The 19,406-nt window shown below is 37.6% G+C and overlaps 1 protein-coding gene across 2 annotated transcripts in view; it reads left to right on the forward strand.

The window, feature by feature from the left end:
• LOC127452370 (inactive phospholipase C-like protein 2) overlaps positions 1–16,773 on the forward strand; it is a 133,608-nt gene extending 116,835 nt beyond the window's left edge. The window contains exons 6-7 of one of the 2 annotated variants that reach the window (XR_007899243.1): positions 4,622–4,731; positions 13,549–13,561. Coding sequence is in view for 1 of the 2 variants with exons in the window: in XM_051717799.1 (XP_051573759.1) it covers positions 4,622–4,731; positions 13,549–13,743 (305 nt within the window). In the remaining variant the exon portion in view is untranslated. Of the gene's footprint in view, positions 1–4,621; positions 4,732–13,548 lie in introns of both variants that reach the window. The other variant, XM_051717799.1, reaches the window with a different exon arrangement.
• Positions 16,774–19,406: the final 2,633 nt, after the last annotated feature.

Genomic DNA, 19,406 nt, shown 5'->3' on the forward strand with positions numbered 1-19,406 from the left:
CACCACAATAAGCAGGGAGAGAGCCAGAGCATATTACAGTGTCTGACATATATTTTGCTTGTTCACACACCTCTTTGACATTATCTATAGCGATTTCTGACTGGTGAAGCCAGACATCATAAGTGCTGACATGAATAACAACCTTAGAAAACCTCTGGTAAGCATTAGTCAGCACTTTTAAATTTGCTCATATGTCAGGCGCTGTCGTCCCCGGGAGACAGTTGACTAAAGTCTGGAGTCTCTATTTCCAAGTTCCTTAAAATAGAATCCCCTATAACCATGGTGCTTTCAACAGGATTCCAGTGGTGCATCACTGAGTGAGAAGAACCTGTTGGAAACCATAAGAGGAACAGGGTAGTGGTGTTTCTTGGTCCTGCGGCTATGCCGCAGAGTCCTCACCCATTCGCCCTGCTGCGTGGGCTCTACTGCCAGAACGAAAGAGTGTACATTGCTCGCTGTACTTAATTAATTACCTGAACACTGTCCCGCTGTTTTTGAACGCTCGCATGCCTATGTGAATGCTGCAAATGCACTTCTTGGTCAAAATGCATGTTTTGGTGAGATATTCATATTAAAACATTTGGTTATGCCTTCAGTGAATGTAAACAGACAGGAAAAAAATTGGTTATGTGTCAGAATATCGGATTATTACACCTTGCAGCGTAAATGCATCCTAGACTTTATGCGTAATTGACCTGCTGCTGTCTATATCGTTAATATATATAAAACAAGATTGTCAAGAAAAAGAGAAAACAACTCACTGCTCTTGGTTGTTTATTAACTTTCTTCAATCGAACATGAAACACAAAAATTGTTTAAATTTTTTGTGTAAATATGTGAATATTTATAGTAATATTTAACTTTATAAACAAAGAAGAGTGTTTAGTTTTTGCTGTGACATCGAAATTGTATTCGAGAATCGTGAAATTCACTGGAACTGGTATTGACCAGTGTCAGAAATTAACTTTTTTATTCAGGGCAATATTTGCCCGTGGAATTGTTTTTATAAGCTTTGAAATCGCCATCAACTCATATTTTTATGATAAAATATTTAACTAGGCCTAGAATGAAACATATAATATAGATACAAACAAAACAGAAGAATTCATTACCAGGGCATTTTTTGCCTTCACATTTTAAATTTTGGGGGCATTTTTGTCAGTTTAGGTGGCATTTTAGACCCTGAGCCCCTGTTCATTTCTGATCTTGGTAATTACTACTGAAATGTTGGTATAGTGACAACACCAGTCCTAGTCTTGATTTCTCTTCTGTCCTCTCCTTTGCTTGTTCATTAGTTTATTTGAAGCTACTCGTGTTCAGTGCATGCCCTTGAACACGAATAGCTTCAAATAAACTAATTTAGATAACGATGTTGTCGGAAAACTAACAGAGTAAGCAAAATAACTTAGAGTGTGTACAGCTGTCCTCTTTTGCAGATGTGCACTTGTAACCTCACAGCCTGAATAAAATCATATGAATGCTGAGTAACTACAACCGATTTGACTTAAAAAGAGTGTTTATGACTAGCAAGCCTTGCAGTAGCAGTGTCTGTTTTTGGAGTGAATCCCAGCTGAGTGAGGTAGATAGTGGGCAGGTGTAAGGGAGTGTTTTGACACCTCCAGGCTTAGCACCCAGAGAGGGTGGACTTGCAGAGTCGAAGAGCTCTCAAACGTAATTCACACCAACATTTCTCTTATACAAATGCTCTGTCCACTCCAGCTGAAGCACATATCTAGTGTTGCGTTCATGAAGCACGTCTGTGTCACAAGTGTGTGTTCCCATCTGCGCATTTGTTTGTCTGGGTGTTTTTAACAATGAAAGAGTGTTAGAAAACATGGTAAAGATCAAACAGGCAGTGGATTGAAGAAACAGGAAGTAAGAGAGCAGATCAGATGATACCTAGGTCAGTGGGCATGCATGTGTGTGATTGAAATACCACTTTGCTGTCACTTCTTTTAGCCTTTGTATTAAAGTGAAAGTTTAACCAAAAATGGGGAACAGTCAAGTGATTGAGCATTTGAAGCAGCATAGGACTTCACACTGCTCCAGTGATCTATTGAAGATCTGTGTGAAGATGGGGGCCAGCTGGTTAGCACAGGATCGAAGACACACTGGTGAGACGCCATCTGGGCCTGAAGCCTTCCTCGTCTTTTGTTTCCGAAAGACGCGGCTCACATCATCTTCACAGATCTTAAGTGCAGGTTGAGTAGCAGGAGGGGGGAGGAGGGGGGGTTGCAGGAGGTGTTGGTGTTTGTGTGACGTGAAGGTCAGAGTGGGTGTGGGGTGTGAGATTGGGCCTTTCAAATCTGCAGTAGAACACATTCAGGTCGTCAGCCAGTTGTTGGTTCCCTACAGGGCTGGGGGTAGGAGTCCTGTAATTTGTGAGTTGTTTCATCCCACTCCACACTGATGCAGGGTCGTTAGCTGAAAACTTGTTTTTCAGCTTCTCAGAGTATCTTCTTTTAGCTACTCTGATTTCCCTGTTCAGTGTGTTCCTGGCCTGATTGTACAACACTTTATTCCCCCCCACCCCGTAAGCATCCTCTTTGGCCTGTCGAAGCTGCCTGAGCTTGGCTGTAAACCATGGTTTGTCATTGTTGAACTTTAAATAAGTCCTAGTAGGAATGCACATATACTCACAGAAACTGATATATGATGTAACATTATCAGTGAGCTCATCCAGGTCTGTGGCTGCAGCCTCAAAAACTTCCAATCCATGCAATCGAAGCAGGCTTGTAGTTCCCACTCTGCTTCATTGGTCCATCTCTTTACAGTCCTTACTACTGGCTTGGTTGATTTTAATTTCTGCCTGTAGGTTGGAAGAAGATGAACCAGACAGTGATCAGAGAGTCCCAAAGCTGCTCTAGGGACAGAGCGATATGCATCCTTTATTGTTGTGTAACAATAATCCAGTATGTTCCTGTCTCTGGTGGGGCATGTGATATGCTGTTTGTATTTGGGCAGTTCACGTGTGGGATTTGCTTTATTAAAATCCCCAAGAATAATAATAACTGAGTCCGGGTATTGTTGTTCCATGTCTGTGATTTGATCAGCCAGCTGTTGCAGCGCTGTGTTCAAACACGCGTTTGGTGCGATATACACACTCACCAGAATAAACTAGGAAAACTCCCGTGGCGAGTAGAAAGGCTTACAGTTAATAAAGAGCGCTTCCAAATTAGGACAATAACGTTGTTACATCTGTACACCAACTTTCATTGATATAAAAGCACGTTCCACCACTTCTCGTTTTCCCCGTTAACTCCGCGATGCGATCCGCTCTGAACAGCTGGAAGCCCGGCAGATGTAACATGCTGTCCGGAATGGACATATTGTTTACATGCAATGCAGCATGGGACTCTGAGTTAATCATAAAAGCATAGAAGTTCTAAAAACTTAGCCTTTCCACTTTCCCAGCACCGGAAGTGCTTAGAATAAGTGACGGACGGAATGGGAGAATGCTCGAGTGGACTGACAAGTTTGAATATATTTTGTCTGATGTCAGAAACCGACGTCCGATGGTAACGGCTTGAAACTTTTATTTAGTGATTATATGAATGTTTGTAGCATATAAAAATAAAGATATTGTGATGTTTAAAAGACTGTTTGATTAGCTGGTTCATTATGACAACCGCTTCAGTCCCTCTTTTGAAAATGAAAATTCTGTCATCATTTACTCACAAACCAGTTGTAAATGTTATTCCAAACCAGTCCCCATTTGCTTTCATTGTATGGAAAAAAGATGCAGTGAAAGTGAATGGTGACTAAGGCTAACGTTCTGCATTACATCTCGTTTTTCATCATAAGTTAAGGTTCTCACATAAAGGTGAGTAAATGATGACTAAATTTTCATTTTTGGGTAAATTATTATTTTAATGCCACAGAAAGTCAGAAAACACATTAAATTTCTTTCATAAGGTTTAGATATTTGTGCCAGAAATCGCTAACAAAAAATTACCAAAGATTTTGGGGTATAGTACAATGGTAATGCCATGATTTTTTTGCCATGATCAGAATACCATGTTGTTTTGAACATGAACAATAGTATTACCATCTGATATTAGAGTACCACAGTACTTTGTTGTAAGGGTTTGACGGCTATTGCTCTGCAGAAAATTATATTTATAAAATATAAAGATATAATCATAATATTCTCAGTTTAATCTTATATAAACTGTTCTACTTGAGTTAGTTGATCATTTGTAGCACATTTAAATAGTTTTGCTATAGATGTTTGTCATGTTTAAATAGTTTTGTTATAGATGTTTGTCAATGTAAACAATTTTTCCTTTCCTGCTGTCAGATTGGCTCACATACTGACACTGAGATCCATCCATCCATCCATCTGTCTGGTCGTCCAACCATCTGTCCTTGTGCTCTGTTTTTGTTCTCCCATCCCTGCTATGAATGATATATTGTGAGTCACAGCTGTGATTTGGTTGCCCTGTGCAGCTTGTCAGAAAAAGAGCAGCGAGTAACAATAACAATGCTCTCATATTCTTCTGTGATATCATTGCCCGTATGTTGACAAATAAAAAGCAAATTCTTGAGGTTCACATTATGCTGGTTATGATGGAATTGTTGACAAATTTTGTCTTTAACTGAGCTGAAACTATTCTCTCAGGGTTGGACTTTCACGAGGACCTGCATCGGATCGGGACGAGGGAAGGACTGAAGGGGAGGAAGCTACAGAAGGCCATGGAGAGTTACGCTTGGAATATCACTGTGCTGAAGGTTTGTGTTTCAGCCATCTAGCCTGAACTGAATAGGCTTCAGATAATATGAAATATCTCCATTTAACCATGAAATTTAGAGTGATGGCACTGAAAGGCCAGCTTCATTCTGCAAAGGACCTCACAAGGCTCAAGGGTTAGGAATTTGCAGATGTTTGACATGAACAACATACAGTACTGTGAACTTCTGCTCTGAAATTGTTTTTAGCTTGAAAGCACTCTACACGACTCCTGAAGCACCACTGGATACTGGGATATTCCCTTCTCTTTATGGGAAGGTACAGAAACATTGGAAAATTGCTGAATTATTTTTACTCACATAGTTAATATACTAAAGGATAGATTCACAGAGATCTTTTACCTCATTTTGCACAAGATAAAACACTTTTGTGTCATGGAGTCACTAATAGGTTTGAATTCATTGCTGCTACTCAGAACATTTCCTGGCAGACTGCTGAACTGCAACCAATCAGATTACATGCTAGTCAAGGCCAGAATTAAATAGTTTTTTATCCTGATATCATTGTGTTCTTTATGATGGACTACCTGAACCCTGAAAGGTTTGATTAAAAAAAAAAAAAAAACATAATTATTATCATCAAACAAATAATTTCTAAATGTGTATATGTATGGATAGTTATGAAATACATAAATCAAACATTAATGTCTATAGTGTAATGTTTCTGGTTCATTTAATAGTGGGGCATGATAAAGCATAAATCACTACTTGGGTGATTCTCCTTAAACTAAGCTTGAAAAATGGCATTGAGGTTTAAAAAAAAAAAAACCAAAAAACATTTTGAAAGTCTTTTAAAACACAAAATAAATTAATGTGCTCCATTGTGCACATAAAGATTTTTTATTTTATATTTTTAAAGAATTTTCTGGTTAATTTCTCATTACAGCAGTGCATCCAAATTCAAAATTAGGAGCATCAAATGTAGGATAAATAAAATACATTTTAAAATGTATGTATGCTGTACCCAAGATCCAATAGTAAATAACAATAATTTATTTGACATTCCAAACATCACTATCTGAAAAATACCTGGTGTCACGTTTTTGATGCCTTTTTTAAACACAAAATATTTGTGAAATAAAGACTTATTCTGCCATGATGCATAAGCAGGACAAGTTCAACATGGATACCTGAATACATTTCGCCTTAATTTGTTTCAGTAAAAGTTTTGTAGTTGTGACCTGTTTCCAACACTTCATTCTCATTACCACAACTGATGCTAACTTTGTAACACAATGGATTTAATTATCAATTTTGACCACTAAATAATGTATCCTTAGATCAACAATTAGAAAAATATATTTAAAAAAAAAAACAAACAAAAAAACAAGGTGCGAATTGGGTTGGTGTGTTTTGGTAGAAAAAAATAATAACAAATATTTTTAAACAAATTTGCTGAGTAATGACAGAAACAAGTTAGCAAAAACAGCCCACTTCTATTAAAATGAATGAGAGAAATTGGAACGCCCAGTGGTCAACGGATGTAGAATAGAAGTCCCGTCTTACAGGTAAAAGAGCCAATCACCTTTTAGATACAGACATCACTTGTCAATCAACTTGAGAACGCGCATGCGCATTAGCTATACAAGCCAGAAACAAATTGCGTATTTTAGTGTAATCTGAGGTAAAGAAGCACAATTTATGATTTAAGTGTTGTCAGATTTTACTGCTGATTTGAAATGTCTTTTGATCGTAATCTTGACCAACCGTTTTTTTCCCCCATTCAAGTAGATAGGAGCTGTACTTTCATGACTGGAAATAGCTTCCCGGGAGTGGACTGACTTGCTAGAAATCCTTTGTAATGATACTTTTTTTAGAGCCTCTACTAAATGTTGACATGTAAGGTTTAAATCAGTTTAAATTATTTTATTTACTCGGCTTCTCAGATTTTTGGCCAGGGTGTTGTGTGTTGCGGTAATGACAGTTTTTTCTAGACATGCTCCAGATAATGTTTTAAAAAATGTGGGAAAATGCTAAAATAGGTCTTCTCGATTAAACTGTTTACAGTGATTTCAGACTAGTTAAAAAAAAAAAAAAAAATTAAATTGTTAATTCTAAACAATATATATATTTTTTTTATTTGACTGATCTGAATGAAATCAGTATTTGGTGAGAATAACCAAAGTTTTCTAGCAAGTCAGTCCACTCAGTGCCATCTTTGGAATGCTCTGGCGGCATACAAGTGCAGCTCCTATCTACTTGAATGGGGAAAGACCAAATCTCCAAAACGGTAGCATTACGGTCAAAGAACATACTGTATTTCAAATCAGCAGTAAAATCTGACAACACTGGAATCATAAATTGTGCTTCATAACCTCAGATTACGCAAAAAAAAAAAAAAAAAAAAATTAGCTGCTTGTACAGCTAAAGCGCAAGCGCATTCTCGTGTTGATTGACATGCTATGTCTATATCTAAAAGGTGTATGGCTCTTTTACCTGTAAGGCGGGACTTCCTTTCTACATCTGTTGACCGTTGGGTGTTACAATTTCTCCCAATCATTTTAATAGAATTTGCCCATCTCTGCTAAATAGTCTCTGGATAACCTTATTTCTATTGCTCAGACTTAGGGTTAGGGATTTGAACATTAAACTTGGGCACATAACATTGCTATTTGTGCTACAGACATGAATGATACAGTAAATCACTTCTTGAGAATTAAGAAGAGGTGTGCTTTTCTAAGCAATCAGACTTAAGATTTACATCCGTCAGACAATAAAACGGTCGAAAAAAGTTCTGTAGAAAAAAACTGAAAGAGGGACCCAAGCCATATCTAGGGACCATAAAATCATAGAAACTTGGGCTCTTTAAGCAACCACCATAAGTACTCTAGCAGTTCCCTAGCAACCACCCAGAACACCATAACAACCAGATAGCAACACACTAAAAACACTTAAAACACCTTAGCAACCACATAGCAATGCCCTGGCAACCACCCACAACATCTTAGTATCTTTTTTTGCATGAGCAAGCACCACCAACTTTTCTTCAGAAAATGTAAAAATCTAGTTACACATACAAATGTGTCTCCATCAGTATTGGGACCTTGCTGTCAGGGCTCTTTTATCTTACAGATTTATACTACCATAGAGTATCCAGCATCTGGTGGCCTCCCAGTAACAGCAGACATCAACCATATAGCACATATTGTGGGAGAGAATTAATCAGCAATGGCCCAAGGGCCTTCCAGCCCTCCCCATTCTACCCACCAAAACTGCGGCAATTAATTTGTGCAGATTGCTAACAACATTGTCGGACATCTTTATTTGTAGTCTTGGCAACTTGCTAACACAGAAGGCATCTCCGTTTAGTTCTTTTTCTCTTCTTCTCAGTTTCAAAGTACTTTATTGGCTTAATTGTTTTACATATAATATTGCCAAAGCATCAATACAGACACACAGAGAAAATGCAAGTAATGCTAATAAAGTAAAAGTGTACAATACAGTATTAACTAAAATAAAACAAAAACAAAACAAAATTCTCTCACTTCTTTACATCATTTTTTTACCACCTTTAAAATGTTTTCCCCACCTTGCTCTCTATCTCTCTCTTTGGAGATGTGTAACTTATTTATGGTGTTTGTGATCAGATAAGCTTTAACTTATGTGCCATGTTTTGTAACACATTAATTATGTCTGTGCTAATGTAAACACAGATAAACTGCACACAGAGATTAGGAGATGTCACCTTTAGCTGGTGATATAGTGTTAATGAAAGTGTCAAATTGCGGAACAGCGTCATGGACTGGATTCTGGTCTAATCACGGATTTAATTGTGCTGCCTATGGTGATTCGTTCTTGATGGATCTCTTGATGTTCTTGATTAAGAGTATTTTCTGTTTAAAGTCAGTTTGGAATTACATAGAAACTGTACAGAGAGCATCATTTTAAAGGTTGGTTTGTTTGGCAGTGTAGAGCAGGTATGTAGCACAGGTGTGGGCTGGATGACATTCTTAATTAAGACTTAAATTAATCAGGACACAAGACTAAAGTACTAAAGAGCCTTTAGGCATGGACTGTGTGTATCTCACAGTAACTTCTTGTATATGTTCTAGCATAATTAGGCTGATTTTTAATTCTGGTCCACATACTGAGGTGCTGCATTTCAGCCTAAAGCAGGGCTGAATGCAAATACACACATGCGTTCTAACATACACACTTTATGGGTGCAGTTTCGTTCATTTAGAACTATATAAAAAAATGAAAAAGAAGAAATCACTCACATAAAGGACTTTTTCTGGGTTCAGTGCTAGTTAAGCCATATCGTCAGTAGGACTGAGCCCTAGATATGGTGTAAACATTAAAATACACACTGTTTTGAAAGTAAAGTCACATAATTTAAACCTGTGTTAACACATGAGGCTACTGTGGTAAAATTGCTTACTACTTGTCTGTGCAAGTTATAGTCTTTCAATTTCATGTAAAGTTGGTAAACCCTGTAACTTATTTACATGGAGAAAACTCAGGAATCATGTTGGTAATACACAAACAGATGTTCATCTGCGTTGAAGAGTAGTCCCACCTCATTGGGACTGATTTAGATAACTTTACACCTCAAATAACACATTTTGGTATGGAAGAATTAAAAGAATTCAAGTGCTTTTAACAAAAATGCAAGAAGCAAATGTCTGCATTTAAAGGAATATTCCTGATTCAAAACAAGTTAAGCTCAATCGACAGCATTTGTGGCATAATGTTGACAACCAAAAAAACACTTATTTCGACTCGCCCCTCCATTAAAAAAAAAAAAAAAAAAAAAAAATAGCAAAAATCTGGGTTCCAGTGAGGCACTTGGAAGTGAATGGGGCCAATCCGTAAACATTAAAATTCTCACTATTTCAAAAGTATAGCCACAAGATGTAAACAATATGCATGGTATTAACATAATTTTAGTGTGGTAAAATCACTTACTAACTTTTTCTGTGCAAAGTTATATAAAATTTTACAACTCTGTTGCAATGACGATGCAATGCCGTAAACATTAACCTCTAAAACGGCCATAAGAATTATGATTTAAACAACTTTACAGCTCAAATAATACATGACTTTTAACAGAAGAGTCAATGTAACTGCTTTTATAAAATTATATGTTTCACATTTCTGCCTTTACACCCTCCAAAAATTGGCCCCATTCACTTCCATTGTAAGTGCCACACTGTAACCTCAATTATTGCCTTTTTTAAAGAAAAGGAGGGATGAGTTGATTTTCTTTTTTTTTTTTTTTTTGTGGTAATCAACATATGCCACAAATGCTGTCGAGCTTAACTTGTATTGAAACCGGAATATCCCTTTAAACCCTCCAGAATGCCGTGCCTAACTCTATCCAGGAAATTACATTGAAACTGTCACCCGAAGCATGAAGTGTTTCATCCAACCTTTATAAAGTATGCACCATCTTGTCTCTCTGCAATGCTCTTAGCCTCTTTTCTACCCACAGCCTAAGAGACAATATGCGTCATGCCTCTATGCTTAATTCATCCGTTTTAAAATATATCATTTATTTATGGCAAAAGGCTTCTCTATCCAGGTCAAGAAGCTTTAGGCACCCATGCAGGTGCTCTCACAGGATCCGTAGTGGAGTGGATGCAGGTTGTGAATCCAGCTACCAAAACTCTACTGATCTCACCTGTCCTGTCTGTTTCGGATAAGGTCATTAGAAAGAGTTGAGAGCCATTGCAGTCTGAGTAAGCATAACGCAGTGCAGCTGATGTTGCAGTGCTCGCTCTGGGAGTTGTCATCACACTGAGTAAAGTTAATTCTGTTTCAGTCTGATCCTCTATTAGGATTGCTCAGTGGCCACATGTGCACTTCGCAGACTTGTCCGCCTGTGCTGCTCGCTTGGGAGATTTCATTGGCTGGTTGATGTATGAATCATAAATTATACCAAACAGAGAAATCATTTTGACATCTGGCCATCCTTGTGTGTCTAATGAACACATTTGTGTAGATACCAATCAATGCTGCAATGGACAAAATGAATTTTTATCTGTCTTATTAAAGGTAAAGTGTGTCATCTTTTTTCAGTGTTAAAATACTTTTTCCTTTTCCAGCTCAATATGCAGAGACAACTAAAAGTAAATAATTATTTGGTTGATTCAAATCATTGCTGTTTGTTTGAGCATCATGACCAGCCCGATATAGCAACTCTGGCTTAACTAAAGGCAAGAGTTTGTGGCAGGATTATATGTTTGTCCAACCAATGGAGGAAAACCTATTTGAAAACAGGTTATTCTTTTTTGCAATTCCATGCTGTTAATGGGACAGAAACTATGCACTTCACCAAGAAATTCAACCAAATCGTTTCTTGTACAAAGTCATGCTCCCAAAAATTATTACTTTTTTAATGATTTTATTCCGCTCAACTGACATTGTGAGGCTAGTCATGTCCAAGTCTCGGATTTACAGCAATCAAGAAACAAGGTTTGGGAGAACTGGTGTCCTCGTGAGAGAGATAGGGAGCAAATTTATGTGTGTATGTTTTTGTGGGTGTGTGGTTTGGAAAGGTGTCCTGGTATATTAGCTCCACCTAAAATGTTATATACAGAACACACACACACATATATATAAGCTTATAAATTCCCTGGCACACAACTCTAAGGGCATCAGTTACCCTCTGGGATGTTTCCAGAAAGAGACAAGGAGAGAGTGTTGATTTACGGAGGGTATTGAGAGGATTCTAGCCGTGCTATGTACTGTAGCAAAACATGTTTGTAGGTGCCGCCAACTGCATATACTCATTCACCTTGGGTTAGACTGAACCCTGCAGGCTGGATCCTTGCACTGCATTTAGTGACGTGCATGATTTGGACAGATTTTCATCTAGCGCTTGTATTACGGGAGACTGGGCTAGTTGTCACAAGAGCTATATCTCAGTAACTCTAAGGTTTTGAGTTAAATGTCCAATTACACAAATGCTTATTTTTGTTTCATAATTATTGACTGTTTAAATGCTGCTGAAAAGCATATAATAGGCTGTTTAAAGGGGCTGTAAGGGATTTTGTTTTATAGAAAGGTATGCAGAAAGTGTTCCTTCTCCCTGAAAGATATAACTGAAATAAGTGCCCTGAGATGTCTCACCAGTCTCTGTGACAGCACTAGACCTTGTAAACAGCCGCGGACATATTCTGTGACCAGTCAATCAGTAGACTTTAATGTGCATTCTGCTGTCAATTGTTATGCGCATTCTCAAAGTTTCCCTTTTTGATTTGTAAATAGTAGCACCTAATAAACAAGCAGGACTAAGTTGTGAAATTTTAAACAATACCAAACTATAGCAAGTCAGATTGTTTTCATCAAATTGTTTATTATGTTTCCAGGAGTGTTGGTTATTCGTGTTTTTAAAACGTTACAGACATTAAATCAGAAATTAGCATAATTAATTCTGGTTCAAAGTAATGGCCAGCATCATCCAATCACTGCCAACCATGTTAAAATAAAATGATATGTTATAAATTCTGAATCTATGAACTGATTACCATTGTCCCATGTCTGCCAAACATGTTGAGTGGTCCAAACGTCATCTGCAGCCTGAAACTGAAATTTTAGACGGAATTTAGGAGCGAATGCCCTTAGCTGCATTGAGAGCTATAGGATGCTCCCTTGCTCCCTATTTAGTGAATTACTTAACCTCCAGTGTTCTGTCTCTCAGCGCTGGTCTCAGAACAGTTCGAAATGCACCTTATTTTCATGCTAACTGTATATAAATTCTCTGAAAGCAAAATTTTTCAGCTTTTGAATGAACCCATTGATTCTCAATGTGAAAATGCACTCTAAATTTAGGAATGCATTTACTAATGTTAATGAATAGAACCATATTGTACAGTGATAACAAAATCAAATATAACAAAATTTATATTAAAATGAAGCGAAATTACCTACAGCTGTGTTAATGTTAAAATGTATTCAAAATAACCAACATGTTTTTTCATCTTTTAAGGGAATAATGTCCCAAAATTCACGTATGTGGACAACATGTTTATCAGCACGCTGACTCACGAAAAATGAATGAAGTTTTTAAGGTGGCATATCAAAAGAAACTAGAGAGAAACTAGTCTTAACAGGTTTCAATGAAAAAACTCAGAGGTTTCTTACCAAAGGCACTTTTGTTGGCTCTGCACCCGTAGAAGCACTTCATGGAAATCAACGTCATGTTGTTGTGACATGTGACTCAGTTTAACCCTTAAATGACAGTCTAGAGTGTTGTGAACAGTATTCAGTCAGTTTAAATTATGCTTTGCTGATAGCGAAACCAAAATGCAACGTCCACGCATGTGGACACAGGGTCGCACGAGGTTAATGTCATATTAAAATTCATAACAGTTACTGCTACTGTTGTGTTTGAAAACTGTGTGAAGAAGCACTGCTGTTCTACTGTTCCGTGTACATCTCAACGCTATCTTTTGGAGGGCTGTGTTTTTAAAAGAGTGGGCATGTGTAATTAAACTGCTCAGTCTCATGGAAGTTTCAGAACGGCTAAAATCGCTTACAGCACCTTTAACAAGAGGTTCCATTGTGGCAGCTTACCCCATACAATGCCCTGCTTTTAGGCCATGTTGTCACAAAAGGTCAACTTGTGTTTAATGAACTGTATCTTGTTTTTTCCCAGGGCAATAACAGTGGAAATGTTCAATACCTTTTTAAGTTACTTGCAGATACAGAAATTGACTTTGCAAAATAAACCTACTCTGAGAAATATTTCTTTGACTAAAAAGTGTGACAACTAGCCCTGGTCTCCCCTATAATTCTATTTGTAATGACATTTTAAATGGTTAACCTTCTCTCTTTCTTTTCTCTGTCTCTCAGGGCCAGGCAGACCTGTTGAAGCATGCGAAAAGAGAGGCAATAGACACTTTGCGACAGATTCACTGTGCTGCTCACTCATGCGGCCTGGTCAAGAACGGAGCCTCTACGTCCCCTGCGTCACCTCTACTGCCGCCTCACGCACGACCCCTCCACACTATCCACGAGACTGAGACAGATAACACCACCCTGCACTGATAGAGAGTCAGATAGAGAGAGAACAAAACAAACAGCAACAAAGAAAGATGAAACAGCAAATATACAGTTTTCTCAGTTTATATTGAGAGAAAGGTGGCCTTTGCCTCATAGACCAAGGTAGAGAAAACAGAGAGAGTCAGATGGGTTGAGTCACTGAAGGACACACAGGAGACAGTTTAACTTGGCTTTACCTGGCAGGCTCAGGTCTTAAATTGGTATCCCCACTGAGGAGTCGTGTCTTAAAGGATTTCACTGGTCTGCTTTCCTGTGACAGAGCCGCTGTAAAAAAAAAACAGCTGTGGTTTGCGTTAGGCGATCAGACCTCTTCTAGCCATGAGTTCAGTCAAATGCAAACCCCAAACTTGAGCACAGTGGTTCTCAATTGGTTTTGCTTCAGGACCCAGATTTTACATTGGACATCAAGTACAGTCGTTATTGTACAAAACTGTACAAAAATCAAACATTGACATATATATTAAAACTACTTCGAATTGCAAAGGCCCAACAATATGTTTAACTATTATCATGACAGGCTGAATAGGAATATAATTTTGTTAACGCGAAAACAAGCTGAATTGTGATTAACCAGCCTAGCACATTGAACAAAAACTGGGCCAAATGTTGTATTATCATTAGCCATATCATCATAGGACAGATGAATATGTGGCAAAATACTATAAAGTGTGATTGGACGTACATCCACAAAAACCATGTCGGATAAGAGATACATGTTCTTCTCCCTTTTGCAAGATGAAAAGCCTATTTATTTTGCTATCCTAACTATTCACAGTTAGGGGAGACCAGGGCTAGAGGTTTATTTTTGAAAGTCAATTTCTGCATAGCCACATACCTTAAAGTCTTGGCTACAAAAAAAGCTATTCAATATTTTCACCATTTCTGGCAAGGGAAAAAGATACAGTTTAGTGAACACATGTTTTATTACCCTTTGAGACAAATAGCAAGTCATACTGTCACAGTTTATGGGGCAAGTTGTCACAATGGAACTTGCCACTAAACCAATGGCATAGATTTCATGTGAACAGTGAGGATTGATGGGGGGAATGTATCTTCAACATCAGGACCACCAAAACAAAATCTACACCTCTCTTTAAATCTGCGGCTGCCTTAAACAGCCTATGAAAAGATTTTCAGCAAAATTTAAAAAGTAAACCAATTGTGAAACCAAAATGATTCATGAAACACAAAAATGGAAAAGGTGACATACAAAAATATCAAACCACTTTGGGTAAATGACATTTGGGTTTATGACATTCAAAACGCATGTGACAACCTGCCCTTATAAAAATTTGACAACATGCCCCGACCTGACTTAAATGAAAAATACCTTTGTTTTAAGAACACATTTAAAACATTTGGTAAAAATCTGCCTTCAAAATATAGTTGACCCTTGCCTAAAATGGATAGTTCACCCGAAAATGAAAATCATTTACTCACTCTCATGCCAACCCAGGTGTTTATGACTTTCTTTCTGCTGAAAACTAACGAAGATTTTTAGAAGAATATTTCAGCTCTGTTGGCTCTCACAATGCAAGTGAATGGGTACCAAAGTTTTGAAGCTCCAAAATGCACATAAAGGCAGCATAAATGTAATCTATAAGACTCCAGTGGTTAAATATAACCATGATAGATGTTGGTGAGAAACAGATCTATATTTAAGTCCTTTTTTAATATAAATTCTCCTCCCTACCCAGTAGGTGGTGATATGCACGAAGCAAATCGGCAAAAACGAAAGAAGAAGAATGTGAAGTGAAAGTAAATGTGGAGAGTTCTAACAAAAATATGATGATGGTGAAAATTTACTTTGGAGGTAGAATTCACAAAAATCTTTTTTATTTAAAAGGGTTTTGAACTAGTTGTTTTAAACCAACATACAAAACCTCTGCTAGAGAAAACACACATTTACACATTAGACTTTTGTCTACAAATCTTATCGTTACTGAGATATAGCCTTTGTGACAACTTTACTATGTGTCAACTTGTCCTGGCCTCTGCTGTATGTTTAGTTGCATTTTATTATTTTAATTTAGAATTGCACTTTCTGTACTTTCCATGACACTATCAGAACAGACCTGCACCCCACCCGTTGATAACCACTGCTTTAGCAAATCTCAGTCATTTTCAGCAATTTAATATAGATTTTTAACCTTCCTTGACCCCAGATGGGCCCAGATAGCCCAATAACTTTCACGAGGTACAGTACTACTCCACTGAAAAGTCAGATATATCGAGCTTTCAAAGAAAGCTTCCAAAAACAAGGCAAATGTTACCAAAACACTCATTTGATCTCAGAACTGCAGATTGTGCTCTCTCACTCCACCTTCTGACTTCTCCAAACATTTTTTATTATTCTAAATTGGGTAACATTAGAACTGTCAGCTTAATACATCTTGGTCCTAAAAGGGGTCTTTCTCCAGGGGTCTTGTGTGTGTGTGTGTGTGTGTGTGTGTGAGAGAGAGAGTGTGTGTGTATATATACGGTATGTATGTGTGGTGCGTATATGGTGTATTTGGGACAAAAGAAAACATGGAACTTGTTTAAAACTGGAAACTGGACATCTCCTGTTGAGACGGGCTCAACTGGGAAGACTAGAAACTCTGGGACAATTATTATCTCAGCACCACTGAGGATCAGACAAGCAAATAAATATTTCAATAAATTAAGAATTAATAATTTAACAAAGTCAAGGACACTTTATAATTTCATTAAGGACAATTTCACACCCGATAATACACCCTGTTCATGAATATTCTGAATTGCTATTACTGCTGTTACTATTGTGGGTAGGTGTTAATTAAATTAAGGTTATTTTATATTTGCAGATAACAAAAACAGGTGTCATTCTGTATCAGTAGTTCATTGGAAACCTCACAGGACAAGGAAAGATGAATGCTTTGGAGATGAGGGTGAAACAGATTGGCTAAAAAAATTATTGTCAAATGACATCTGATTGAGATTATGTCCATCATTTATAAAGTGCAAATGATGTTATATAAAAGCTGAATGACATCAGAAATGTCTCCAGGTCATTTTTGCCTTGAGTTTCCTGGTTATTTTTACAAAATAATGCTACAAATAATTGAGAATATATCGACTAAAGCAAGTTTAACAAACCTTTTTTGTCTTATGTACCACCATAGCCCCATCATCAGTAAGGCTCAAGTACCCCTTTACAGGTGCATCTCAATAAATTAGAATGTCGTGGAAAAGTTCATTTATTTCAGTAATTCAACTCAAATCATGAAACTCATGTATTAAATAAATTCAGTGCACACAGACTGAAGTAGTTTAAGTCTTTGGTTCTTTTAATTGTGATGATTTTGGCTCACATTTAACAAAAACCCACCAATTCACTATCTCAACTAATTAGAATACATCATAAGACCAATAAAAAAACATTTTTAGTGAATTGTTGGCCTTCTGGAAAGTATGTTCATTTACTGTATATGTACTCAATACTTGGTAGGGGCTCCTTTTGCTTTAATTACTGCCTCAATTCGGCGTGGCATGGAGGTGATCAGTTTGTGGCACTGCTGAGGTGGTATGGAAGCCCAGGTTTCTTTGACAGTGGCCTTCAGCTCATCTGCATTTTTTGGTCTCTTGTTTCTCATTTTCCTCTTGACAATACCCCATAGATTCTCTATGGGGTTCAGATCTGGTGAGTTTGCTGGCCAGTCAAGCACACCAACACCATGGTCATTTAACCAACTTTTGGTGCTTTTGGCAGTGTGGGCAGGTGCCAAATCCTGCTGGAAAATGAAATCAGCATCTTTAAAAAGCTGGTCAGCAGAAGGAAGCATGAAGTGCTCCAAAATTTCTTGGTAAATGGGTGCAGTGACTTTTGGTTTTCATGGACAAACACCAGCAGATGACATTGCACCCCAAATCATCACAGACTGTGGAAACTTAACACTGGACTTCAAGCAACTTGGGCTATGAGCTTCTCCACCCTTCCTCCAGACTCTAGGACCTTGGTTTCCAAATGAAATACAAAACTTGCTCTCATCTGAAAAGAGGACTTTGGAACAGTGCGCAATAGTCCAGTTCTTCTTCTCCTTAGCCCAGGTAAGACGCCTCTGATGTTGTCTGTGGTTCAGGAGTGGCTTCACAAGAGGAATACGACAACTGTAGCCAAATTCCTTGACATGTCTGTGTGTGGTGGCTCTTGATGCCTTCACCCCAGCCTCAGTCCATTCCTTGTGAAGTTCACCCAAATTCTTGAATCGATTTTGCTTGACAATCATAAGGCTGCGGTTCTCTCGGTTGGTTGTGCATCTTTTTCTTCCACACTTTTTCCTTCCACTCAACTTTCTGTTAACATGCTTGGATACAGCACTCTGTGAACAGCCAGCTTCTTTGGCAATGAATGTTTGTGGCTTACCCTCCTTGTGAAGGGTGTCAATGATTGTCTTCTGGACAACTGTCAGATCAGCAGTCTTCCCCATGATTGTGTAGCCTAGTGAACCAAACTGAGAGACCATTTTGAAGGCTCAGGAAACCTTTGCAGGTGTTTTGAGTTGATTAGCTGATTGGCATGTCACCATATTCTAATTTTTTGAGATAGTGAATTGGTGGGTTTTTGTTAAATGTGAGCCAAAATCATCACAATTAAAAGAACCAAAGACTTAAACTACTTCAGTCTGTGTGCATTGAATTTATTTAATACACGAGTTTCACAATTTGAGTTGAATTACTGAAATAAATGAACTTTTCCATGACATTCTAATTTATTGAGATGCACCTGTATAGACATGAAACCTGAAATGTGTTCCTTTTAACTTCTGTTAAATGCTACTGGGATTTTTATGAAACTGAATGCTTACTGAAGGTTCACTACAACAACAACAACAACAAAAAAAAACAACAAAAAATTAAATTCATTATTTTTAACCTTTTGAAACCCCTAATATATATATATTTAGATATTGTGTGTGTGCCACACACACACATGCTCCTTTCCACCATGCTGCTCATGTCAGAGCCGCTTAATGGGGAAATTTGAGAAGGGATCTCAGTACCGGCCAGCTTTTGCAAAGACTTGAGAACCAAACGGTGATCTAACTGACAACATTAATCCATAACCAGCCCACAAATAAGCAGAACATCGTGGTCTTTGCTTACAACGAGACTGGAGGCTGGAACTCCAATGCAGATGAATGAGAAACAAGCAAGTAAAAGATAATATATCCATGTTTTGAATCACAATACACTATGCATAAAGAATAAAGAACACTTGGCATATGAATACATCATTACTTCAAAAGCAAGAATTCAATGAGTATTATAAAAGAGAGTGGGCATCCTTTATTGAATTAAACAATACACATGACAAATCCGCAGCAACACTCTGGGAGACAGCAAAGGTAGTAATGAGAGGGAAGATAATATCATACTCCACATATAAAAATAAGAAAGAACAAGAACTAGAAACAGACTTTGAAGACAAACTAAAAATGTTACACCACAGTTACTCACAAAAACCCAATGAACAGACATTAACAGAGATAAACCGAATTAAGAACCAACTCGAAGATATTACACACAAAAAAAGAATTTCAAGAACAACGCCTATGATTCACACATGTTGAACATAATGACAAATCAGGAAAATATTTAGCCAACCTGCTTAAATGCAATAAGGAAAG

Source organism: Myxocyprinus asiaticus, chromosome 14 (assembly GCF_019703515.2).
Source record: "Myxocyprinus asiaticus isolate MX2 ecotype Aquarium Trade chromosome 14, UBuf_Myxa_2, whole genome shotgun sequence".
Lineage (NCBI taxonomy): Eukaryota > Metazoa > Chordata > Actinopteri > Cypriniformes > Catostomidae > Myxocyprinus > Myxocyprinus asiaticus.